The sequence below is a fragment of the Parasteatoda tepidariorum genome, chromosome 2 (assembly GCF_982258835.1).
Source record: "Parasteatoda tepidariorum strain Cologne lab strain chromosome 2, Ptep-v5.0, whole genome shotgun sequence".
Taxonomy (NCBI): domain Eukaryota; kingdom Metazoa; phylum Arthropoda; class Arachnida; order Araneae; family Theridiidae; genus Parasteatoda; species Parasteatoda tepidariorum.
In genome coordinates this window covers 20254243-20282182 of record NC_141756.1, presented here as the reverse complement: position 1 = coordinate 20282182, position 27940 = coordinate 20254243, and the positions used below count along the sequence as shown (strand labels likewise).

The following is a 27940-nucleotide window of genomic DNA, read 5'->3' as shown; positions in this document are numbered from 1 at the left end:
AGTTTCATACTTTTTAGTTACTAAAGACGGCACTAGATGGTAGCAGATGAACTACCGTTAAGAATATACAACGGGAGCTCTCCGTTTGCGTGTGGTAAATCAGGCTTCCTCGATTTGGAGGTAAACCAGTCAGACTCATGTTCTTCTCAAGGCCATTTGCGTAAAATTATCAAAATTCCAAATTGTTTTAATAATGTCAAAAATTTAAAAAACACATTTTCTTAACATTATCGATCTCTTCTCGGCCAGCTTTGCAACTCCCTAGACATGTTGATATTTACAATGCGAAATCTCCCCGCCAATGGAGTTGCCTTATTACATAATCATCAAAAGCGCCAGGAGCAGCAGAGACGGCGGTTTTTTTCACTGTCTGGGGTTAGTTTTTTCGCAGCTGTTCAACGGATGTATCCAGACGTAGACTATGACGCCGTAGTCGGAGCTCTAGAACACACATTTTAATGTAGAAGGACACAGGAAGAAATTTTCAGTTCCGGACTTGCCCGGATTGATTTTAAAATGTTAAAGTAACTCTCCAACATTCGATACATCTTAAAAGTTATTAGAAGAAAATATCAAGCGCTGGGGCTCTTTTCTGAATAAATTGTCTGAGGTGATAGAAGTGACATAGACGGAGCATGCAACTGTCTGGGTCGAAGAAAAAGCAATGAGTGCAACCATGATGTCTGGAAGAGGTAATAGCAAGCTCTGTCTGGTAGATATTTGTCGCAGACCGACTGATACTTAGTATTTAAATATTATGACTGCTGGATTTTTTTTTTTATTCGCCGCTCTCCGATTTTTTCTTCATTTTTTATTAATCGTATAACGACGGTGTTAGCTCAATGGGTGATAAATATGGGAAAGAGTTTAAAAAAAAGTATTTATATGTTTTTTAGTTGCGGAAGGACATTAAAGGGTTGATAAACATGTGATTTTTTTTATGAGTCACTTTTTTATGAGTTTCTTTTTTTGTTTTGCTTAATACGTTTTGGATTTCGGTTATTTTTTTATTTGAATGAAATTGAATCTTGAATTATTGTAGGAATTAAAATTTATTCGAGGTATTTGATTAATTTTGATTATTTCTTAGCAAATGATAAATTTTATAACTTGAATGATAGAAGTTGGTTTGATATTATATTTTAATGACTGATACTTAGAATAAAAATTTCTTTTTTTTTATTTTTTTATATATATTTCTTGTTTAATACATTTTGGGTTTTCGGTTTATTCTTTAATTTGAATATCATCGAATCTTAAAATATTGTCTTAAATTCATTTACCATTTAAGTCAGTTGAATAATTTTGATTAGTTAAATTAAAAATTTTATGATTTGAATGATGAAAGTTTGCGCCGCGTTTTAATGATCATATCAAGAATAGCATTTTCTTTCCTTTTTTATAATTTTTTTTCTTGTTTTATACGCTGTGAATTTCACTTTTTTAAAAAAAAATTGAATTTTTGAATTATGTTGGAATTAAATTTAAGGCAATTGAATAATTTTGATTATTTCTTAATAAATGATTAATTTTATGCCTTGAATAATTATAAGTTGCTTGTTAATATATTTTAATGATTATATCAAAAAAAAAATTCTGTTAAATTTAAATTTATGAGATTAATTACTATATTAAAATCTATTACTATGAAATTTTTTATAAAATATGTACTATTTTTGAGTAACAATTATTAACTTATAAGATTTTTATACTTTTATTTGTTTAATACGCTTCGGAATTTCGGTTTTATATCTTATAATTTAAATGTCATTGAATCTTAAAATATTGTAGAATTAAAAATTTATTTGAGACATTTGGATAATTTTGATTGCTTTTGGGCGAAAAATAATTTCATGACTTGGCTGGTAACAGTTGTTTCGATTTTGAGATTAATTTTTTATTAAGATATCAAGAATAATGTTACTAGGAGCTTAATAAAATAAACTATTTAAAAAATGACACATTTTATATATGATGATTTCACGTTATTTATATACTATTTTTGAGAACAAATCTATTAAAGATTTGTATTTTTTGCAATTATGCAATAATGTATTTTAAATATGCATTTACAGTTGCTTATTTATATTTATACGTGTAATTATTTATTATAGAATTAATAACTCAGATTTATTTTTTATTAAGTATCAACACTATACGGAAAATTTAAAATTAAAAGTTTCAAATGAAGTTGATTGGTAAAAGGAATACATTTAGATCTATGTAGATATTTTATTATTTTTTTTTGCAAAATTTTTCTGAAGAATTTTGAAGGTCATATTTAGAGTTCAAAATTGACTTAGCCTTCATTTATTGTATGTTCTTTAATTCAAATTTTCTTTACATTTTTTAATGTACTCATTTAAGTTTTATACAAGAATCTATATTGCTATTGCATTTCCCACAATGTCATCTCTTTTATATATTGTAATACATATTTTTACCATTTTAATATATACAAATTTTTTTTTTTTTTTCTCCCTACTTTTTAAGTTTTGTCACTTTAAAGTTTTGTGGCACTTGTGAAAGTTTGATATGACTTATAATATTTTCTAGTAGCCTTTTTAATTTTATTAAATTTATAATTTTTGTATTTATTCAGACTTAAAATTTTTCTATGAATGTATAACTATTTTTTACTTACCTTAAGAAACAAAGCACTATATTTCTTATCCCCCTAATTTTAGTTCAATTGCCTAATTAAGTAATCAACATTGTATTGTAATTCACATAAATTTGAGATTTAATTATTTTTGAAATCTGTGTTTTTTTAAACTTTTCTTCTGGTTTAAAAATTTTTAGGCAATTAATTGTCATTTATTTTTTTACATTGTCTATTTTTCCTTTACTGTTGGAAAAAATGAAGTTAGTAGTTTTTATTTCTATTTTTTACTTTATTTTGCTATTTGAATAGGGTTTTTTTTTACACTATTTTACCATTTAAGTACTATTTCAAACCATTTGCTGTGACTGTCCCCATTGGTTTTGTCTTTTGATAAATTATGACCTTATTAACTTTCATTTCCTTAAAAAATGACAAAATGAAGCAAAAAAATTATGTATTAAAATTTGTTTAAGTGAGGGAAAAAAACAAAATGTGAAATTTTGAAATCTATTTTTCTGTTTAGCTGTGAAAAAAATTTTTTGGTTTTCTAATGTTGGATAAAAAATTTTTGTATTTAATATATATGAATAATATCCTTTAAACCATAATTCTTATTTTTGTTTAGCTATTTATATATTCACTGCTTAATAAGATTCATATATTAATCATTAATTTATATTTTTGCTATTAAAAATACTATTTCATGTATGTTTATTGTATTTTTCTTGCAATTGTAAACTAAATTGAAATTTAGAAAAAGTTATGGCTATAGTTAATTTGAAATTATGCAAAGAGTTGTAATAAATAAAATAAAAATGAAATAAAAGCAAAAAATTTATCATTTATCTAAGTAACTTCAGAGATATAAATTTGTAGTTATTAAATTTAACTAAGTTAATAATCAGGTAGACAATTTTTTTTTTATGAATAAAGCTTTATATACCTTATGTTTAGGTTGAGATTTAGTTTTATTAAATTTGTACAAAAATACAAATTATTATTTTATTAAAACATGTAAAATCTATGAAATTTAAATTAAACAAAATCAACAGAATAAAATCTTTTATCAAATGTTTCTGTTGCAATTTATATTTATTACAATTGTATGAATTACTCCTATAAATAATGTGAATTAATTATTCTTGTAAATAAAGAAATTCAAATAAAGTTTAAAATAAATTAAGAAGAGTAAATTGTTTATCAAAATGCACTTAAAAGAAAACTTGTTTGTTACTCAGTATCAGTAAGAAAAAAATATCTTTAATCAGTAGGACTGTTTAGTTATTTAACACTAAATTCAATGAAGTATTTTGTTTAATAGATAATGTATTTAAATGCCTTTCTTTAAAAAAAAATGGGAATATTCTTTTTTAAAATAAAGCTGATAGTTTCTCCTAAGCTATTAAATTTAATGCTTAAACTTTGATAGCTTTAATATTGTGATTTTTATGTTGAGAAATTAAAACATAATTACCTTAGTGGTCTTAAATTAACATATTCAGTGTTTATTTATGTACATCAGAGGTTCCAATTTTTTTTTTCGATCTATGGAATCCTTAATAAAAAAAATTTTTTTCGCAAAACTTTAATAAATAAAGTTATTTGAACACCTAGGAATATACTAACAAAAAAAGGACTATGAACTCGATTAACTCCGCCCCCACAAACTAATTGTTTTAAAAATATTTAATTAGAAGAATTCATAGAGCAAAAAAAAGAGATGACATTCTTCTTGTGAGCCATTTCGTAACCTTGTTCGCCCCTTGACTCACCAATTTAGGGAATTTCCCGAAACCTGACACAGTAGCATTCTAACAATGGTAAACAAGTCTTCATATTTTGACTTTGAATAGCATTTAAAATTTTGCAGTCTTTCTAATTTTCCCCACCTTGACAGAAAAACAGACAGAGTCTAAATAATAACTGTATAGAAGGGCTCAAAGATTGGAAATATTAAATAATTATGCATAAAAATGTGTAAAATTACAATTTATTCAATCTGTTACTTTTTTAAATATTAAAAATAAAAATACAAAAATTTTCACTCTCCCATTTCTCAGAGCCTAATATTTCCTCAGAAAAAAGTTTTCTTAGATCAAAATTTTCCCCAAACTGTAGAGTTTATATTTTAGTACAATAACTCTGTATTAAAATATTTCTAGAAAGTTATGTTTATATGAGGAGAAAATTCATTTAATTTTAAGCAATTCTAAAATAAACAATCATGTGTGTTAAATAACAGAAATCAAAATATATTGAACTAATAATAATTTATTAAATTAAGTTTCAGGCTACTCTCATAAATTTAAGGAATTCAAACAGCTAAATACATAAATTGACGTGTAATGTTTTCTTGACAACAAAAAATATTGCACAGCGATACATTTTTTGCAATTTTTTTGGAGTTAAGGTTAAAATTTCCCCAGGGCTGCCTGAATTTCTCCCAAAATCTTGTTCACAAGATCTAACATATTCTGCTCCCCTGCATATATGTATGAACTATAAAAATTGTGAATGAAAAATAATTTTTTGAAGTTGACATCAGATAGTTGTTGGAGACTAGTTAATTTCACTGTTTCTAAAAATCTGCTTTAATTTTGGCGTAAAGGAATTCAAAACAATGTTTAGACAGATAATAATTAACTCATAATTATTAACTGTAAAATAAACTCAATAGAGCAACTAATATTAATCTTTAATTATTATGAATGCCATGTTATTAGAAAAACCCAATTAATAGTTTCAATAATTTTGACTATATTTTTTCTAAATAGTATATATATTATCTATCATAATTATAGTAGTATATAATAAAAGTATTGTACATGATTTGATGTCTAATTAAAGGTCATCAATGACGAAAAAGAAACTTGTCCTAGGTTTTTGACAGGTTTTTTGGCGTGTCTTGTATAAAATCCATATCTGATTACCTTGAAATAATAGCAAGGCATTTATCAATTGTCAGCTTATATATATGTGTGTGTCTACTTCATATAAAATTAAATATTAAGCTGTTTTTATCTCTTTAAGTCAAACATATAACGATAAATCAAATGCTATATGATGCATTACTAAGAGTTAAATATAATTTTTATGCCAAAATCTAAAACTTACAATTCAAAGAAATATCAAGAAAACCAAAGAAAAACAATGGAGACAAATAATGAATTGCTAAGTAAACCTGACTGATGGAAAATAAGAACGACTGTTACCTTAGTTTTGTTTGCTTGTGATTCTCAAGGTTTTTGATTTTTTATGCTAACCGAATATTTTAATGTAATACTACAGAAAAGCAATAACTTGAAACATACAAAAATTGACTTGAATTGAATCTATTTCTGTGGGGAGAATCTGCCATTTTGGGTACAGGAGATATTTGGTGAAAAAAATGATAAGAAATAGTGATCGCCTAGTCACTTCTTCCCTTTTCTTTGCTCTATAGAAGAATCATTAGAAATAGTTTTTAAAATTAGGTTTTATGTCAGACAGTTACATTTACAGGTCTAGAGTAACATCTGAATTTCTTAGTGATTAATAAAGCCAAATTATAGTTCTCGAAAGCAAAAAGAAACGAACAAAAAAAAAACAGCTGAAATTGTTGAGAATAGTCATCAGATAAATGATATTTGGTATTATTCCAATATGGGATCGATATACCTGAGTAATAGACATTAATTTTTTTAATAGTTGAGATTTTTAGTATTGTGTCGTTGTCCTAAATACTCTATGCATACACTGTTTTTTTTTTTTTTAAGGATAATTGCCATTGTTCATTATATTTTGCCAGAGTTTAGCTAGTTTAAACCAATCTGGTTTAAATTACGATTTGAATAAAAAAATTTTAAAGCCAAATTTGGTATTTTTATCAGAAAAAAGTTTCTTTTAAATAATTTAATTTGTTATTATTTATATAAATTAGTTTAGTTTAAATATACCCAAATGAAAAACAGTATATTTTCTCAAATAATCTTTTTAATCTTAAGTTAAATTGCTAATGTGAGTCTGTTATCACGTATGTTTAAATAAACCTATGTGATATTTGTAATTTTTAAATGTTTATTTATTATTGCTCTGTTGCTAAAATATATTCATAAAATACAATAATGAAAATAAATTTAAAGTTACGTCCAAGATGTCTCTGGAAATTCTTAAAATAATGTATACCAGCACCAATTTCATGTTCTGATAGTTTTTAAAATTATCTAAACAAAACAAAAAAATGCAATTATAGAACTCATTAAGACTAAAAATTCTCTTTTTCATAATATTATATTAGTACATTATGCTAAAATGTAAATGGAAATAATGTACTTTTCTAAATTTTATTTTTCAGTTTATTTTTTAAACAAAATTTCTGTTATCAGTGTAAATTAATTTTTATTATATGTATGTAGTATGTATTTATAAATGATTCAATAATATTTTCAAAATATCATTCTTCTAAAAAGGGGCATTATTCAAAAATGTTAAAAAAAATATTTAAAATTCATATGAAATCTTATCAATGTATGTATATTATTTTATTTAATGCTGCCTTATTTACCCTGTTGCAAAATTTTTTCGAGCTATCTGCAACAAAACTCTCTAGCACTAATATTTTTCTGCAAGATATTTTAATAATAACAAGCATATATGTTACTGATTTAAAATTACGAAAGCGCTGTGTTTACAAAAGAAAAAGCTATATAATTTTTTTTTAATTGAACATGTAATAATTTTTTATTCTAATATTATGGGTGATATTCTCGCATTTTGTTGGGGGGGGGGGGTAAAACTCAAATTATTTCCTTCTTCGCCTCTTGTAAATAATCATCACAATAAGCATTACTATACTTACATTTTTATTCTATTAAAATAAATCTCACGAAAAGTAGTTTATTCTTTATTTATTAAATTATTAGTATTAAGACATACCTTCACTTAGTTTATTTTATTGTACAGATGTATGCAGCCCAGTTGACATTTTTAGTCTCATTTTCAGTTCAATTGTCATTTTATTTATTTCAATATACTCTTAACGATTTTTTTTTAAATTTACAATTTCTTTTTCATTTGCATTTTACTTAAATAATTTTCCTAAAAATTACTGAAATTTTTAGTAAATTTTGGATTATTGATTGGGTATAAATGTAATAAATGATTTCAAAAATCATTCTGGTTTAAAAAAGTCCTAACTCCCGGAACCTCAGTAGTCCATCCACAGAGCCCCTGGTTTCCACGGAATACCTTTTGGGAAACGCTGAATAGATTGTTATAAAAGTTAAACATTTGTAAAGTTCAATGCTTTAAACAGAGATCATTTTATGAGAAATTAATTGCCATTACCGATCCTTCAAAAAAAAAAAATTTGTGTAGAAGCAGAACTTAACAATGCTTGAACCCTTCAAAACATTTTTAATTTTTGAAATAGATTCTTTACAATCATTCAGATGAAATTTTCAGAATTTCACAAAAATTCTTAAATATTTTAATTTCAAATTCATTCTGTTTAATTTCAAAGTAATAAAAAAACCAAAATATTTATTTTAATTATACAAAGATTTGTATTTGATTCTGTCCTGTGCAGTATATATGTATTATCCCTCTGCATTTTGTCCTAAAAAGATACTTGTATTTTTAAATTCAAATTTTTTTATTATTATTAATATTTCTTAAAAAGACCCTTTTTTTTCTCCATCATTTGAAATTTTTGAACCTTTAAAATAATCAAATTTCACATTGATTATTTTTAGAAACATGTGTAAATTATTAGATTAATAGATCAAAGCCTCCGTCATACTTAATCAGTTTTGTCTTATTTTTTAAAACCAATTTCCTTTTTTTAAAATAATTCTTTTCTATTCAATATTAAAAAGAAGAAAAAATTGATTTAACTCTCTTCGAACAATTAAAAATTTGTACAAAAAATTACATTTATGTTAAATGTTTCTTAAATCTAAAATTTTTGAGAAAAAAATGGCATAATCATAAATACATTTATACCTGCTGAAAGAATTTAAAAAAAAAAAGAAATTTTCACCAGAAGACTACAGCATTTCGATTTTACACTGAATAATTAAACATTTCATATTTCAAACAAAGCATAAATAATTCAAACTAAAACTGTATATGTTGGACAAATTAGACTTTTTAGAGATTTTAAAATTTTGTTGAAGTTTAAGGTTTTTTTTTATAAAATAAATCCTAAGTGATTAAAAATGCTCAGGTAATTAAAAATTGAAGGTAAATCTAATAATTTTTTTTTCATAAATTTATATTTTTTGTCTCATGCATTTATGATGAAAATATCTTATATTTGATTTAATTTTGAATTTTTTCCCCCTTTATTTAGATAATATTCACTTTGAAGAGAAATAAAAATGGATCGTACATTACTTGCTGATTTAGGAATGTTTTATTGGTATAATGTTGATCACTATATTCCACCAGATTTTTATGAGACAAAAATATGGTAAATATTCAATCTGTGACTTAAAATATTTTTTTCTTTTTTTTTTTTTAGTTTTTAAAGCTTACATTTGAGCTTTAAAATCATTACCTAAAGGGTCAGGTTTTCAACCTCAAAACTCTAAGATGATGGTCACCCCCAGGGCAGAATCGCCGTGACACGGTGACATTGTCACAGAGAGTTCATGCAGAAAGATTTTTCTTTTGATAAGTTTAAAAAAAAAATTATTTTTCTTTTCTACAGAAATTTATATTACTATGCATTTGCATAATAACTCTTTGATGCCCTCAATTTATGCCGATAGTATCGTAAATCGATGTAATGTTTGAATTGTATTTTCGATATTTATTGATATTGATTTTCACGTAGATTTTAAACATCCCGATATATTTCAAACAATATGGAAAATTTGAATCGTGCTTTTGCGTATTTACTTTTTAAGGCAATAATTCTATCGAATATTTGGCAGTTATTGCTATTCATTTCACCATAGTTTTTAAATACGATATTTTTATACATATTTATTACATAAACCTAATCACGAAATGAACCACACACATGAGAAGTCTGATTCGCGTGATTTCGTCGCCAATCTTTTTTTTTTTTTTTTTTCCGAAATAAATTCCATTATCCTTCAGTACTTAAATTTTTAGCAATAATTTTTCCACTTTTAAATATGTTAATTATTACCTGTTTTAAAATAAAATTTGTACAGTAAGGACCGCCTCTTAACAACGGCTACCTCCAAAGAGGGATTATACGTTTATGGTACTGAAAGTCAGACCTGTATAATATATGTAAAAATTGTTTGTGGAATATTAGTCACCATTGTACAAATTTTTTTGCTATTACTAAAAAGAAAAAATTCTCTTCAAAGAAAGTTTGTCTTTTTCAAATTCCCGAGAAAAATAACAGATTCATTTTTACGCTTTTTCCGACCATTGCTAGTGCAATTTAAAATGCCATTCACATGATTTAAAACAACCTATGGCTATTCCTATTCACACGATTTAAGATAGTACATCTTGTTCTGTATTTTCACAATTTTATGTAAAATTTCGCATTTTGTATTCCTGTGATTTAAAAGCCCCTCTTATTATTCCTGTTCTTAGTGACTTAAGAATTCGGAATTCATATTCACGCACTTTTAAAGTGAAATATCGAAGTTCGTATTCGCGCAATTTTGAAATCTAATATCGATATGTTTATTAAGTGATTTTAAAACCAAACATCGAGATTTGTTTTCACCCGATTTTAAAATGAAATCACAATATTTATTTGTCGATAGTGGGCACCTTTCAACAGGGATCACATAGGCACAGTCAATCACAGAAGATACCTTTGTTTTGAGGTTTTACTACGTATAAAAAGTAGTAAAAAAATTCTGCTCCAATAGTTATGGTAACTCAGTCACTAGAGCATCAAACTTTTGTCCAAAGGGGCCGGTGTTCGATCTTTATAGCAGCTAAGGTCCACCGAGTACGTGTGACATATGTGTCCATAAAATATGGGGAATTTAAAATCTGTGGTGGGTTGCTGAGCAGTATTATGGGTACAGAGATCTGGAGAAAATTCAAATCTATTTTAAAATTGTGAATGTGACCTCACAAAGGAGGGGTGCTGCCATCTATCCAAGGGGTTCTGAGACAAGTCGCAATTTCATCCTTGAGGTTCTCTCTTGTCAAACGAAAGGCTCTAGTGTCAAAACAAAAACTTAGTTTGCAAACAAATGACTGGCGAGCTTGATTAGACTGGCGAGCGTCATTAGAAACAACATATATAATTTTAAAATGAGAGTCCAATCCAAGATTTCTCAATCCCAGTGCCTATTTTTGAGGGGAAAAATTTCTTAAGAATTATTTAATTTCATTGAAAAAATATGTTTATTGAAATTATAAGAGTGTTAATCAAAAAGTAATTTAGGTTAATCAATTTTGCAATATTTTCTAATTTATTGAAAACATAACAAAAATGTCAATGCAAATCTTATAGAGAATATTAAATCCAAAATTTTAAGGTTTTTTTTTTTTTGTGTGTTTCTGTTTAATATTATTATTGTAAATTTATCACTTTTGCCAACTTCTTTTAAAAGAAATTTTTTTTTTTAAATCTAAAATTTGTTCTAGCCATGTTCTATAACAGAAAGTAAAAATTTGGTTTAGTTTTTCTTCCAGTATTGGATTGGATTTTGTTTTGGATTCAGAGTTTTCACTGAAATGTCCCCCCCCCCTTCTTTTCTAACGATTATTACAAAAAAAGTTCAACTTGAAAAAAAAAAAAGCAAGAAAGTTTCCAACATTGAAAAGAGGAAAATAAGAAAGTAATGGTTTTGTATTTCTTTCTTTTTTTCTATGTTTAAGTCTTAAAATAAAATATCGTGAAATGTGTGAAATAAACACATGCAATTGCATATTTATGTTGTAACTGTTCTTCTATATCTTAATAGAGATTTCTTATAGAAAAAAAAAAATATTGACTTCTGTGTTTTTCTTTTTTTAGTGAATTTTAAAGAAAAGGAGTTTTCAGCATAATATTCAATTCTGAAAGATCTCATTTTGTGATACTACACACCAAATGTATGTGAATAATTTTATGCTTTGTATTACTAAATTAACATCTATAATTATTTTTCTTTAATGTTCTCTTTGTTAGTAAATATTATTAAATTATTACTTCATGTATTTTCAATTATTACGTGTAATGTTATTGCCATAAATTGTGTATGTTCTGCAAAGTTGTTGCATCATCCTTATTCAAATTTGATAATCTTGATCAATCTTTGCAATAACATTCCTAAATCGATGTTTAAGTGAGCCTCAATTACTTGAAAGTCTTTGATCTGAATACTTCAGTTAACTTAAGTCAGTTCTGAAATGTTTTTTTTTTTTTTTTTCCTCTCTGCCTTGCACATATTTTTTCTTTTATCAATTTTAATAATCTTTCATTACTCATCTATACGCATTATCTTTAAAATGAAAAACCCTCTTTGTACTGCATGACTGCATACCATAAATAATTTTCTACAAATACATAAAAGTTTTTGTTTGTAGGTAAAGTTAGTTTTGATTAAACTATCTAAAGTTGTAATTTCCGTCATTTCTTTAGTCAGTGAGTCTGCTTTTGTGCTACAGAGCATCACATGCATTGAAAAACAGTGAGGGGTGCAAAAAGAAAATAAAGCTATGATGTGTCCTCTGGGACATACAATACTCCATTGCAAAAAAATGAAATAGGGTGCTAGTAGATTTTTGTATGCAAAATTAAACTAAAAAATACGGGAAAAAATGTGTCAATAAAAAATAAAAAAAAGAAAGAAAGAAACAACTTTTGCTACTAGAAAGAATTTTTGCCTTAAAAAGTAAACTCAAATACAATATTTGGATTTTCCATATTGTTTGAAATATATTGGGATATTTAAAACGTGTGAAAATCAATATCAATAACTGCACAAATACAGTTGAAACATCACATCAATTTACGATACCAGCGTAAATTGTGCTCTTCAAGAAGTGATTATCTAAATGCATGATACAAATATTGCGTGTAAATTTCTGTTGAAAAGAAAATGAAATTTTTTACTTTTCAAAAGAAACGTATTTCTGCAAGAACTCTCTAACATTCTGCAACAATGTTGCAGCGTTTCTGCCTTGGGGCAGCTAATATGTGTATTACATTAACTGTCCAAAAAAAAAATATGTCTTTCGATAAATGAATTAAGGAGAAAGCATTGAAAAGCTTAAAATAATAAAGTAATATAAATCAATAAAGTAAAGTATAAATCAGTAAAAAAAAAGTACAATATAAATCAATCAATAAATTAACGAAATCAACTTAAAAAATCAATGAAATCAGCTAAGGATTCAGAATGAGATGCTGCTTTGTAGAAATGATTTATTAAAAAAAAAAGAGAGAGAGAGAGAGGGCTTGATATCTTTGACAATAGTGCAAATGAATTTTAAAACAAAATATCTTCAGACCTATTTGATAAAAAGACATTTACTAAATGGTCATGTTGAAGTTAACATTAAATTCTGTACCCCTGTGTACCCCATTCTTAATATACTATGTTTCTTCTGTAGTCTGAGTGTTTAAATTTCCTGTCCCTGTATAATTATTGAGGTCTCAGTAAAGTAAAACAATCCTTGGAGGTTAAGGCTCCACAATTTGGTGACCAATGGCAGATTTTGGTTATGTTTGAGCATAGACAGGATTTAAAAAAATAAAGAATTTTTTTTTTTTTTTTTAATAAAACCCAACCAAGGTTGGTTTTTTTAGTTTTACTGGACTTTTTTGGTTTTGTTTAAGATACTACTTTGTTTAACACTTTTTATAATGGATTTAAACTTTAATTTAAAAAAAAAAAAAACCTGAATTTTAATATAGTACCCATCTTTTTATGCTGGTATATTAAAGGCTTTTAAATTAATTCCTTCTTTGACTCGAAATAAAATCATAATAGTGGAGTCCTAGAAATATGCTGTTTTATTTATTTATTTTATTTTTTTTAAGTTATAGTTTTTTTTTTTTTTTTTGGTTAAACTAAAGTAAGCCTTTTGTATTCCATAACTACTGTTTATTTATCAATTTTCTTAATAATTTTTTGAATTACTCTTTAAACTATGTATATAGATTTAGTTTTAATTAATCAATTATGCAATAAAATAATTAATCAATTATACTAAGTTTTATTAAATATAATATGAAAGTAAAAATTTTAAATTTGTATACATTTAAGTTTTTTTTTTTTTTTTTTTTGATAATTTAACAAATTGTTCTCATATAAATTGTTTTGTCCAATTTCCTTAACCTATTACTGCTTCATCTGTATCTGTACTTGTCTTTTCTATATCAAAAAATCGTAAGACTTCGCTGCAATTTTGGATATTAAACTTAACATTACATTTTGTTTTGCTGCTTAAAAACTATAAGGCATAGAAGCTTGAAGTTACGAAGGTATGAAGAATAATGCACAGGGAGTACAATGAAATAAAAAAATTTAACATTCGATAATTAGTTAAGAATTGTTACATGTTAAACTCATATGGAAAATATCATAAGAGCCACTCTACAGGCTGCAGGTATGCAAAAGGGACCATTCCTGTTTATGAACTTAACAACAATTTCAAATTCATTTGAAATCATGTTTGTTCATATTTGTTTAAAAGTTATTGCTATATTTTCTAACTGTTTTTGCTTTACAATATAATTTGCTTTGCTATACAAAATTTATAAGGCTTAGAAACTTGAAATTACGAAAGTATATAGAAAGAAGTACAAGGAGTGTAACAATAAAAAAATGAAGTTTTTGATTATTAGTTCAAAACTTATTAACAGTTAAATTTGGAAAGCAAAAATACCGTGTTTAGTCAATCTTTGGCCTGTTCAAATGAAGTTAAAATTTAATGTGCTGAAAAAGCGATTTTTATTTGTGAACGTAGCATGAATTTTGTATAGAAACTCCAGTTTGTTCGAAAGTTAAAGAAAATTTTAATGCTTTTTCGTGATATTTTTCAGCATTTTTGCTCTAAATATTATCAATTTATCCACTGTTGCAGAAAATGTATTTTTCCCACACAAAATCTTAAGCTTGCGCCTGATTATATATCAATTAAAAGAAGCAACAACAAAAAATTGAAATCGACTGCATATTGCCGGATATAAATCTTAACATTTATAGTGAAGCTTTGAAATATTAAATAACTTGAGGGATAAATATTATTCAATATTTAAAGTGTTATAAGTCTCATCAACGAGTAAAACTGCTTCTCATTTATTTCTTCTTATTCAGTGTCATAATTAGGTACAACTGATTATTTTTCAAATTTAGGTAGTCGTCTATTTCGTTACGATTAACAAAATATTCTGTGTTTTTGTGGAAAATATTGATGTTTATGTAAAACAAAAACAATGATGAATGAAAAGCAATTATAGGGATTGCCGAGCAGTGTGGAGCAGGGGATAGAGCCTACTAGTGTAATAAACTATGTTGAAGGTTTTTATTTCACCTCTTTAACTTTTCTTATTAATTGATTTTCATATTCATGATTTATCATTTTCATGTTACCGAAAAAAGTTTTATACTTTTAATCAATTAAGTGTTTCTATAAATTTTACTTTTATTTTTTTATTGCAGTTACAATGTTCGAGCTTACTGGTGACAGCGATCTATATTTATCATTTATAAAACAGCACTTGCATTATGTACTGAAATTAAGAATTATTTGACTGTGCTCTTCTCTGCAGATTCAGCTTAATTAAACCATGCAGAACGGTACTTACCCGTGGATGACTTCGTCCTCCCTTGGGCAGAAAAGCTGGCATCCAGGATATCAAGCCAGCTTAACAGATCTGTTTCTTAAAAAGAATCCTCTGCACTTTGGAACTGGCATCTCTCAGCTTGCAGCAGCTTCAAGCTACATAGAAAAGATGTCCCCTTCTGCTGATCATATGCCCAAGTGTCCCCACCCGGAAGCCAAGGATAAACCATACCCTTGTGACACTTGTCAACAGTATTTGAATATTTTGAGAACAGATGGTGCTTCAAGCAATTCCAGCAGACCATCAATAAGCACGCCTGTCAGCATCGGTTCCCCATCTGAACGAAAAGTAATGGGTCTCTCTGCATTGCCCCCTCCTGTAAATCATGCCGATAGACCTAATGGTTGTCCACCAACCATGATGCCAGGACAACAAAGGCCCAGGCCACCTCCAAACAAGCAGTTCCTCTGCCCTGTTTGTCACAAGCTGTTTACACAAAAGGGCAATCTGAAGACTCACATGATGATACACACAGGAGAGAAACCCTACGCTTGTCAAGTTTGCGGTAAGAGCTTCACTCAGAAAGGTAACGTCGATACCCACATGAAGATACATACTGGAGAAAAAGACTTCGCTTGTGAAAGCTGCGGAAAGCGTTTTACACAAAAAGGTAATTTGAAAACTCATATTCGCAGCGTTCATACCAAAGAGAAGCCTTTTGCATGTAGTGTGTGTGGTAAAAGCTTTTCTCAGAGGGGGAACATGCAGACTCACATGAGAACACATAATAAAGATGACAGATTCCCATGCACCATGTGTGGGAAAACTTTTTCACAGAAGGGCAATCTCAAAACTCACATGCAGCGTCACACTGGGCAGCTGCCGTCTAAACGAAACTACAATCGAGGAATAAACAATCCAAATAATATGAGGCGAATGCCCCAAGCTGGTGCTCATTTACCACCATTCAGTTTTCATTCATCATCTGTTCTTTCCCAAGGTACTATTCCATCCCCAATCAATTCTCCTCTCTCTTCTAAAGCTCTGTTTTCAAAGATTGGCCCTCATAATCAACATTTGGACATGTCAAGGACTGGCATCAATCTGTCTTATCCCGAAGATACTCACAATGACTGTAGATCCCCCATGACATCACCGATGCCCCTTGTCACTTCATCTGCTGGTTTAAATAATAGCCAGTCACAGTCTTACCACAACACCTCTTCAAGTCCTAATCCTTCCCAGTTGTCAAGTCCATCTCCTGATGATGAAATGGGGGGGATGACACAAATGCTCCAGAACAAACCTTCCCAGCACAATTCTCACCCACCTACTCCAAATCATCAAAACGAAACTCTTTCCCGCTCACAGTTGAACTCTCCACCTAATACTGCTAGTGATCTTCGAATGGCTACTCCACCCCCGACATCTACGAGCACTTCTCAAGCTTCAGAGTCTGAAAGTAGGCCATTCTACTCGGCACCACCCACTCCTGTTCCGGGCCCTTTTGCCACTGCTTCTCGATGGCTGTCGCACGAGCGTTCTCGTTACTATGACAGCTTCCAGCACCATTCGGGATTGAGTTCTTACAATGCTATTTCTCAACATACCACTCCCTTATCACGATTGTCTCTTTTAGCTTCTGGCTCTATGGCTCACCATCTTAGTCAACAACAGCAGCAGCAGCAGCAACAACAAACTTCATCGCAACAAGCAGCAGATGATGAGAAATCGAGTCATGTTCAAGACTCACAATTTCATTCCATAGGTAACCCTGATTTTTCTCAATTACTCGATTAATAATGGGAATATAGAAGAGCTGAATATTTGCAAAGGATACAGAAGTGTGATAAGATATCTTAGCATCCCCATCCATGTTGTTAAAACTCTAAAGGCATAATTTCTTTAATTTTTTTAAACTTCATAAAAAAAAATAGTGTATGTTTTTTAAGAGCTTGTTTTATTTTCATCTGTACATTTATTCATGGAAACTTTATGTTGCTCTTTTATTTTAAGAAAATGTTTTTATGTATATATTTGATATTTTAATGAAAAAAGAAATATCATTCATATATGTGTGAGAAGAGTGATAACGTTGGTAATGAAGTTTTAGATTCGCATTCAGCGCCCGACAGCTTTTAATTTACAAGTAAGAAAAAAAATATACCTTCTTACTTCTATTTATAGAAGTACAAGCTCAATTCAAAAGCCCTATTCGTTTGTACTCTACCTGCAAAACATGCTAATGACCAAAATACTTGTTATTATCTTTCCTCTGAATGTTTCATTATTCAGTGTTGCTGCTGTTTATTTTAGGTGCTTTCTTGGAAAAATGGACACACAATACTGCCAGATTTACATGAAATATTTTAACTTTTGAGTACAGTATATATTTACTGTTAAGTTTTACCAATGCAGTTCCATAGATAGGAAACATTTCTGGATAAACTACAAGGTGCTCTCTGAAATAATTATGGCCTATAACTTTTCTCGATGTAGTATTTTTTAATTAGTAAACATTTTCCTGCCTGGCACATTGTATAAACATGAAGTTATGCTCAAACTAGTGTAATGTTAATACATTTGTGACTTGTTAAACAGTCATGGAGACATGCATAATCATTAATTGTTGTCTTTGTAATCTTATAAATATCAATAACCCTGTTTTACGACCAGACAAGCAAATACAGCATGATTCTATTAAATGTATAATTAAATTGTATGTGCATTTGAATATTGTATTAACACATAGCGTTTGGTGGAGCTGCGTACCTTCGTATGAAGGATGTCTCAGGTCTCTGAAGTTGCCTTTGATGTGAACAAAAAGTGATTTTATCTTGTTGCAAAAATGTAGAATGCTCCTGCCTGTTATAGATCTACTTATACTCACTGATATAAGCGCTAAATTTATTTTTTGAACTAAGGGAAAACTATATGAGGCATTTTAAAAAAAGAACTTGAGTGATTTATTATTTTTAAGATGTTTTTCATAAATTGTTGCATTTTATGCAAATTCAGAAAATAATTAACAACTAAAATGTCCAAATAAAGCAGGCTTAACTTAGTACTAAATCTGAATTTAGTAACTAACTGATTTTAACAAATAAGTGTGTTTATATGATGTAAAATAAATAAAGTGGAAAAATCTCATCTTTTTTTGTGATGGGCTGCTTTTTTCCTGATTTTTCTTCTTTTTTTTAAGAAAATGCTTTAAACAGTGCTCTTTTAAAAGAGAATATAAAATGGACTATATTAGCTTTGTTAAAAGAAAAAAAAGTAAACTTTTTTTTTTCTTCTTGAAATTGTCTGATTGAATTCTATGCCTCATATAGTATTGTGTGTATGGATAAGAAATTTTTTGCTTTTTAAAAAAGTGAAAAAATATGCTGCTGGTTTCAGTTCCTGACACATAATTTTGTTTTGCCCTCTTCAAGAGAGGAATGAAATTGTTTTTCATTCAGCATTAACTGAAACTGTGAAGTCAATTTGGAGGTTCCTTTTTTCTAGTGAAGGCATTGCTATGTCTTAAATCTAAGTATTTTTCAGTCATTGTACTTTGACTTTCGACTGAAATTCAATGTTATTGTTAGTAGTTGCCATACAAAAAAAAAATCTATTGGTGTTGTGTTTATTCGGTGAATTGTGATTTTTGTACCTCTGAGAGGTATGCATTTTGTAAGATTATAAACATAAGTGATTGCTGATATTTGTGATAAAAAGTTTTTTTTTTATTAATAGTTCAACATTAAAATTTTACATAGTTAATATTTAACATAAGTTATAGACATTCCATATAAGAACATTTGTGTCTTATTCTTCCCTTTAATCTTTTAAAAACAATCACATATTTTCAAATTGCAAATTTTAGCTAGTTATGAATCTTTATATTGTTATTTCTGTGGAAATATTGCACAAAACTTTTTGTTATGTGATATTTACCCTTCCAGCGTTGAGCACCTGGAGAGAATTGTAATCAGATTGCCTTGCTTTGATTAATATGGGGAAAACTGGTTTTTCATGCAGGAAAACCTACAGTTGAAAGTTCCGAAAAAGCCAGGACCAGCGCTCATGGGGTTTAAAAAAACGTAATTATGTAGGTGTTTGTTTATTGTTAAGTTTTAAAATTGAATAGAATTTTTTTATCTGATCAGATTTATTTTGTTAATTGCAAGGCAGTGAAATGATTTACTGTGAACTTTATTTCTTAGAATCATAAAGATATTTCAAATAAATATTTTCTGGTAAAAACATAAACTTAAATCATGCTTACAATTGAATAAGGTTAAAACCCTATTTCTGTTTTTTAATTTAGCTGGATTTTTAATTTCAGCTTCCAGTCATATCAATTTATTTTCTAGCTGAGGCAAAACTTATAGTTTAAATGGAACAATATGAATAAATTTGCATGTGTTGTCTTACTCTTTATGCAGTCTTTTTCCACATTTAAGTTTGAGTATTAAAAAGAATGTCAAGACTTTATTTCTTAAAATCAGTGCATGTTTGATTAAATAGTGAGGTTCATTTATTAAATGTGCATCATTAATCTCACCCAATCTAAAGCATTGCCTCGAATAGTTAGATGGAAAAGTTTATTTAATTTTTTTATGGTAGAACTATATTTTAAATAAAATTTGATTTGATCTTTCCTTTTATATTCTAAGGCTCAGTAAAAAACAAAGGAAAATCTTGTCTGCAGGAGTTAAAAAGTAGCATTATTAATAGCAGTAAACATTCTACTAAAACATATTTTTAAATATATAATTTAAAGGTTTCAAAAAAAATTTTAACATGATTTTTTGTTCTAATTGTCTTCATGAACGTTGTAGTATTAAAAAAAAGAAGGCATTTAAATAAAAACAATAGCATTAAAAACTACATCAGAAATTAGCAATATTGTAAGTCAACTTTTCTGAAAATCTTGTCATATGTGTTTGACTTAGATCTTTTTCATGTGTTTAAGATGACTCAAGAAAATAATAATAAACCATGTTGTCAAAAATTGCTCAGTTATCTGAATATTATTCTGTAAGAATCCTTCAGTTTCTCATTGTTACTTGTTATTTCTAAATGTCTGCTTATAATCTATCTGAGAACATTGCTGAATACCAAAGTGTCAACAATTTAAATCAAAGGACTAAATTCAGAAACTTGAATAATTTGCACTTTTTAAAAAAATCTTAATCATTATAATAAACAAAACAATGATTAAGATAGTTTGAGGTTTTGAAAAAGATTTTATCTAATGAAAGAAAAATTAATTAAATCTTCTTTTTTTTTTATGTGTTATCACATATAGAGATAACAAAAAATGCTAAGATGAGTGATAAAATGATGCAGGTGACAGATTTTATGTGAACTTTAATTGCTGAAGAGAAAGACAAAATTAATTTATAATTAAAAAAAATTATTTTTTGCAAATGAGGGATATAACTAATTTCTTTGGGATAAAATTAATTTAAAGATTAAAAATGATAGGCATAAATCAATTAATTCATTTTGCCCTTTTCTGCTACCAGTAAGGCAATTGTAAATGTAAACTTAACTATGTATTAATTATGCTTTCTAAAATAGTTTTATAAAGATTTATTAAAATATTCAATGTTTAATATTCATTAAATAATTCAACTTGGATAAAAAAAATCTGACTTCGTGAAAATTTATTCGTGCAAAATTGTTGTCTTTTAATGCTAAATGTGCTTCCCTTACCTTTCAGAGCTTTATTTAAATTAGTTTCTTATGTCAAGAATCTGCTGTTGAAGATATACTTTTATATTTTTTTGTGATTGATCCATGTGCTGACAGTTGTAGATACATAAGAGTCTATATAGCTCGTTAAAGGGAAAATGTCTGCTCTGAGAGTATTTGTGTAATGTGAAATGATGTATTATACATTTTAAAATAACACACATTGATGATAGAGTACATATTGCAGTGATATTGTGATGTTCTTCATGTATTTCATGCTGTGATACTAGTTATGCAATAATGTAGAAAAGAATATAGTTTAGTGTAGATAGTGAAGAACCGGTTGTTTTTCCAAGGGAAGTATCTTTTTCTGTAGCTTTGGATTATGCAATGCTTTATCATCAATTGTGTGTTTTTTTGCAGTGTAAATAGATGATCAAAATTATTTTTCCATTTATAGTTTTATTAATTATCCATTTGAGTTTTTTGAGGGATATATGTTTCAGCAGATTTAGAGCATTTTTATTGTTGTTTGAAGAAAAAAAATGTTCATTTAAAATCAAAATAGTTTAGTGACATTCTGTTTTAAATAGTTTTGAAAAATAAAATTTTTACACTATTATTTGCACTTTTTTAAAAAAAAACAATCTGCACTTATATTGCAATTTTAAAGGCACTAAGTGTATTGTAAATTTATATGAAGTTGTTTAATAAATCTAGTTATTTTGTTTTTCATCAAAATAAGAGGAGTTACAAGTAATAATAAATAAAATGCTGCAATCTATCAAAGTTTGGGAAGTTTTCTAATAGATCATTTTTCATTTCACAATGATATGAAATACATATTATTTTCCATTTCAAAAATATTTTTTTATTAAAAGCTTAAATGTGAGAAAAAAATTGCATGGAAAGGCTTAAAATTCAAAAAAGGAAGAAAAAAATCTTGTGATTTATTAACTATTTGATTTTCAATATTGTTAGTTTTTTAATAGTTAATTTCCTAAACCAATCAAACTATACATTAATTTTATTGTTTTTTAAATTGTGATATTATTTCAATTTCTAAAAAATGTTTTACAGTAATATGAATAGTAAAACTGCATATTATTATTTGTTTTATTATTTTATTTAAACTCTGTTTGGGGTTTCATTTTTAATTCCCCTAAAATAAGTTCGAAATCTTTAATACAGATTTTAGTGTTTAGTTAGTTTTTAATATTATTGAAAACCTATGTGCAAAAAATATGAGTTATTATGCTGACATAATGTTTTCTTTATAAGACATAGTTTTTAATTTACATCTCTTAATTGTATATAATACTAGATTATGTATGTTATTTGTAAAAAAATATTCAAGTTGCTTTCTCAATGGTTTATTTGCTGCTAAAATATACCTGCTCAAATTTTTTTTATCTGATTAACGAGTGCCTTTTAACTTAATTCTGCATCAATGTGTTAGTTTTGTATTTTATTTATTATACTTAAATTATTAGAAATAACTTGATTTTTAAAAAGTGACTTTGCAATAAAATTTATGCAGGCTCTCTTGTTTATATTTTGACAATAAGCTATTATGTTAATTTTGAAATAAAAATTTTTTACTTTTTTGCCACAATTTGAAATTTTTAATATTAACCTTTTGTTTTAAAGGTGTATTATGTTTTACAGAAAGAAAGAAAAATTTATTTTTTAAATTGCTAATAATTTTTCAAAGTTTAAATGTTTTTTTTTATTTGCTTTTATATTACATGTAATTGTTTTGGGGAAAATGTTTCATTGTTTAAGAAATAAAAATTTGAATACAATTTTGGTTGGGTACATTACGACCTTTGCATTAGTAATAGTTTGATAGTGATAGCGGAGGAAAGATTTTAATAATACAAATTCGCATCTACAATTACTTAATGTTTTTTAAGTCACTTTTCCATCTGTTAATATAATTTGAAAGTGCGATGACACATCCTTGCATACACCTTGGTATGTTTTATGCAGCTAAATAAGTTTATCTGCTGGCAGCAATTAAACAATTGTCCCATATATATCGTCATAATATAATTGGAACAAACACCTGCATTTTTTTTTTAATTGAAATAATTGAAAAAATATTTATTCAAATCTGTTTAAAGAGTATTATTTAATATTTTCTTATTGTATTGCTGTGACTTTTAAGGAAAAGTTGTGAAAAGAAACGTGCATGTTTTTCAAAAGTGATCATTATGATGAAAAATGTTTATGGTGTGAAAAATGATACTAGTAACATTTTCTACTAGTATCATGTTTATACTTGTATCATGATACTAGTAGCTTGTTATGAGACTTTGTAGCTAAAATTTGTATTTCCATGTGTAACATTGTTGTCCACAGTTGAACAAATGGTATTAAAATAGCTGCTGCATATTGTTTTAATAGATGTTATAATAAATGTAATGATGTTTTAATGTTTCTAAGCATGCATGACTTGTTTTGTAACTAGTATAAATCTGCAAGTTCGCATCAGATACCTGAAATTAGAATCTATAATTCAGCATGTTTTGCACAATCTCTGAAGTTGTAGATAATATGAGTAGCTTCACTTGAAATATGACATTGGTTATAATCATTTGATTTTTCTTTAATAGAATGTAGTAAGTGTTTTCCTCCTGAAAAAAATTGTGATATTATCTATCGCTCTTTTTTAGTTTCTTGTGTTATATATATTTGTGATATTTTTAATTTTTATTGCTTCGCTTTTTTTTCTTTCCCCGGTGATCTTTGTTTCTTTGCTGTTAGATTTATATAGCTTTGTTTTATTGTGCTATGTTTAGTTTTATTTGAAGCTTTTTTTCATTCTTATGGTTATGTTTGTGTGAATTTTAATGCAACCAGACTGTATATAATAGAGCTGCAAGCTCTCTAATTTGTGTTGGAGTTGAGTAGTATGTTAATGTTTTTCTCTTCTTTATTCTAAAACAATCGTGATAATTGTATATTTAAAATATAATTTCATTTTAAAATAACGATTTTTTCTTTTAAAATGCATTCCATTAGATCATAATGAAAATGATGCTTTCAGTTAGTCATATTTTGTTTTTATTCTCCTATTAAACCACCCAAGAAAAGATTTTTCTCTCTTACTATTAACATTTCATGTTTTGTCTCTGAAAAATGACATGGCTATCTTACTCTTGATTAAAAAACTGTTGTAGCAGTACTTTTGAAGTTAGGGGTCTCTGCAACAGTTGTTAAATTGGTTAATATTGCTAATTGTTAAACTTGATTTTATTGTTATAAACTTGATTTTATTGTTATAAATATTTTTACTTTTCCATTGAATTTTTTTCTTCTTCAATAAATGAACCCTTAATACGAATGCAGTGCAGTAACACCTCAAATAAGCAAAAAATCATTATTTGTATGCTAAAAAAGTTATTACTAATCTGGGATGTGTAATTCCCTACTTCAATAGAAAATGGTAGAGCATTAGTAGATTTAAATTAGCAAAATTAAACGTAACTTTAAAAAAGAAAAATAAATAAATAGATACTGATGCAAGAAACAGAATATGTTCAGACAAGTTTAAAACAGTTAGAGTGATTTTAGCTCAGAGTGCTATCACTGAAGAATATAGATGGAAGATTTATATTATTTTAAAATAAAGGCCTGTCTTTTTGTAAAAAAAGGACTTGGATGTCCTAAGGACCCATAGTGTCCAAAGTCTTGTGGAATCACTGTGTCTTATGTATATATAATCTATTTATTTAAATAGCACTTATTATTAATATGCACCTTGATCAATGGATCTTGTTTTGAAAATTTGATAGATTTATTGTATTGAAATTGTGCATTTATGCAGATATAATTTGAACATATAGGTTTTTTAATAGATCTGATAAAAGAAACATTTTTGCTCTGCAGTTTTATAAAAGAAATATATTATTTGAGATGATTGCACTTTAAAAAGTTGAGCATGCTGATTTTTCTTTTGATCTCAACCAATCTCTAACTGTTCGCCATAAGTCTTAATCCTCTAACTTAGTTTGATAAAACCCTAGTCTGACCCTTTGACTAGTTAAATTATAACTGAGTCTAAGATTGTCTATGAGCTGCCATGGCTCAGTTGTATAGGCTTTCATTGTGAAAGACAGGTTTGAGATTCCCAGTTGTGGCTTGTAGGTGGGTACCAGCTTGTCTGAAAAGTGAAGGCGGTTTGTGCACAATTCTGCAGTTGGTCACAATTTTATTATTATTAAAATTTGGAGCCTTATCCTCCTTGACCTCCCTGTCCCACAGTAGACTGTTGTGAGAGTGCTTTATTTTTTTAATTTTTCTAACATTAATTCCTTTCAAAAGCTAGCTCTGTTTTCATTTTGCTTGTTAAAAAATTTTAAATTATCTTGAGACACAATCTGGAATAGTTCCTAAATAAAATATCTGATCATATTTCAGCAATTAGTTTCAATGCCTTTGATTTCTTATCCAATTTGTCGCTGCCATATATATTTAGTTTTATCCTAGCCTAGTCAGCTTTTTTTTTTTTTTTTTAAATTCGCAGTTTCCTAAATGCTACTACTTTTCTTTTTAAATGTAAAAGCATATGCTAGTGTGCCTTAATATCAACTTGTTGTTGATGCGAAAGAAAAGATTTTCCTATTACTGTGCCACCCTATAATTTGTTTTAATTTCATAGTGCCATACATTAAATTTCCTTATTTCGTTTGAGAGCCTCTTTCTTAGCATTGTGCTCCATGACATGTGATGATAAATGTTCCTATGATTCATCAAAAGTAATTTTAAAGTAAGTTTTATACTGCTATCATTTATTTTCTTTGCTTGTGTTTTGTTTTATCATTAAAATTTGTTGTCGGAGAGTAAGTAGTGTTTGAGGTATATGATGCAACTGCAGATTTATTTTTGTGGAATCAATTATGTGAAGATCAAATTATATTCTGTGTTATATAACTTAACTTCATTTTTTGCGTCTTGTGTGACCTACTTAAACAATCCTGCAATATTTACTGTGCTGTGTTTATTTTTCTATCACAATTAAGTTGTTTTACTTTATCATTTAATTTTAACATACATGTTATAAAATTTTTCAAATTGAATTTAACATTCATCATAATTTAATTCATCCCCTTTGTATCTGTGATATTAAATTTTGAATGACTTCAAAAAATAATAAATGTGACGCTGCTCATTTTTGTACAGTTCTCGGAACAACTGAATAAATCATTACAACTTGTATGAATAATTGTACTATTTGTTTAGATTCTCCAAAAAAAAACTGTTTTGTGTGTAAATAGGATAAAATTTTATTTTAAAGGCAATTGATGCTTGTCTTTGTTATTTAAGACAATTGTTAAAAGATTCTTTCATTTTTTTTATTGCATTGTATGTGGGACTTAGACAAATAATTTTAAAAAAAAGAGTACCTTTAATGATACTTTGTATTTGTTTCAACAGTTACATGTTGCTTTCGAAGGCGTGTGTAGATCTTCAGTTAATCATGTAATCAATTCATAATTTTTTCTAATAAATTTCTTTTCTTATTTCTACTTTTTAAAACATCTTATCTTCAAAAAATTAATGTTTATTAACCACCAAATAGTTAATTTTAAAATGTCATGTTTTTTTCATTTCCAGTTTTTATACTTTTTTTAAGTAGAATAGGTGTTTAAAGGTACGCCAGTATATTCAAAATTATTTTTATCTTTATTTGACCGAATTAAATAAGAAAGTTAATAAATAGAAGCTTATAAAATTAAACTGTTTCTTTGTAGGTTGATGAACTTAAATGATAGTACTATTTCCGCACATACAATGAATTTGCTGTGTGCTTATCAAAAATTATGTTGTCTTTCAATAATTTAACTTTTAAAAAGCAAACTACAGGTTTTAATTTCATTATTATTTTTGTGAGTATGTGTATTGAATGTTTCCATGCTTAATGTGTAAGAAAAATAAAACTTTATTTTACAAGTTCTTTCCTGTGAAGTGAAAATATTCATATGATACATATATATTTAAATATATTTCAAATTGTACAGAATTAAGGTAGTACAGGGTATTATAGCAGTGTGTTTGTTCCACACGGTGTAGCTGTTACTTTTACTCAGTAACTGAGAAATGTGATTTCACAAGGTGCTTGTTTCCCTTTGTAAGGGTCCGAAATATGAAATTGTTTGAAATATATAATAACAGTGCATTTCAAAATAACTTGACATTTTACTTGCTACTCCTTGTTATAAATTCAGAAAAACTGCTTTTCTGAACTTGTCTGTAACTGTTTCTTGTATGTGCCGAAGATTATCATCTTTTACTGCATTTTTTTTCTTAAATTTTGTGTTCAGATGATTATCATGCATGATGAAGTAGCAGCTTTTATTATATCAATAAATTGAAACAATCTGTTTCTGTTCTGTTCACAAATACACATCCCTGTTTTCAAATAGCTTTACAAAGGAAAATAAAGCCATGCTTCATATTGTAATTGTTTATTATTTTTTCTTAAGTTGTTTGGCCGTTATAGAAATAGAATTTATTTTTTAAAAAACTTTTGGGTAGTCATATTTTATAAATATACTCAAAACTGCATCCTAATCATATTTATCAAAGTTTAAAATCTAATTTATCTATTATATTTCAAAGAAAGGCATTCATGAGTAATATCCCAACTATTTTCTCTTTGAGAAACTTTTCAAATTTTTAAAAATATTAATGAAGCTCTTGTATAATCTTAAGTTAATGTAGTAGAAAAAAAACGTTAATAGATATTTGTTTTTTAAGTTTCACAATAGTTCAAAATAAGCAAGAAATTTTTTTTAAAGATGTACAAACTGTTATAAAATTTGAAGAGTAGCAACAAAAAAAAAATTTAATAGGGAATTCATTCTAAGGAACCAACTTGTTTTAGATAATCTTGACATCGATAGGAAGACAGCCACTACTCTCATCAGACTAAGAAC

General features: G+C 27.3%; 1 protein-coding gene and 1 long non-coding RNA gene across 6 annotated transcripts in view; one reads left to right on the top strand and one right to left on the bottom strand.

Annotated features, from left to right (window-relative positions):
- LOC139424947 (uncharacterized) overlaps positions 1-129 on the bottom strand; it is a 71332-nt gene extending 71203 nt beyond the window's left edge. Inside the window, exon 1 of the long non-coding RNA XR_015431288.1 lies at positions 11-129. This is a non-coding gene — a long non-coding RNA (uncharacterized LOC139424947). The remainder of the gene's footprint in view (positions 1-10) is intronic.
- Positions 84-18474, top strand: LOC107444449 (uncharacterized). 5 transcript variants are annotated; one of them, XM_016058585.4, is made up of 4 exons: positions 84-692; positions 8937-9056; positions 11553-11629; positions 15187-18474. In XM_016058585.4, exon 4 carries the CDS (start codon positions 15315-15317, stop codon positions 17109-17111), a length of 1797 nt encoding a protein of 598 aa, XP_015914071.1. In that variant the 5' UTR covers positions 84-692; positions 8937-9056; positions 11553-11629; positions 15187-15314; the 3' UTR covers positions 17112-18474. The 5 variants fall into 5 exon arrangements, 4 of the variants coding, with proteins under 4 accessions (XP_015914071.1, XP_042904751.1, XP_071033325.1 ...); XM_071177223.2 differs by lacking the exon at positions 84-692 and adding an exon at positions 1041-1061; XR_015431287.1 differs by lacking the exon at positions 11553-11629 and having other exon boundaries at positions 106-692; positions 15187-15325.
- Positions 18475-27940: the final 9466 nt, after the last annotated feature.

Coding starts and splice junctions, on each gene's coding strand:
- LOC107444449 (XM_016058585.4), top strand. CDS start 15,315: ATGCAGAACGGTACTTACCCGTGGATGACTTCGTCCTCCCTTGGGCAG.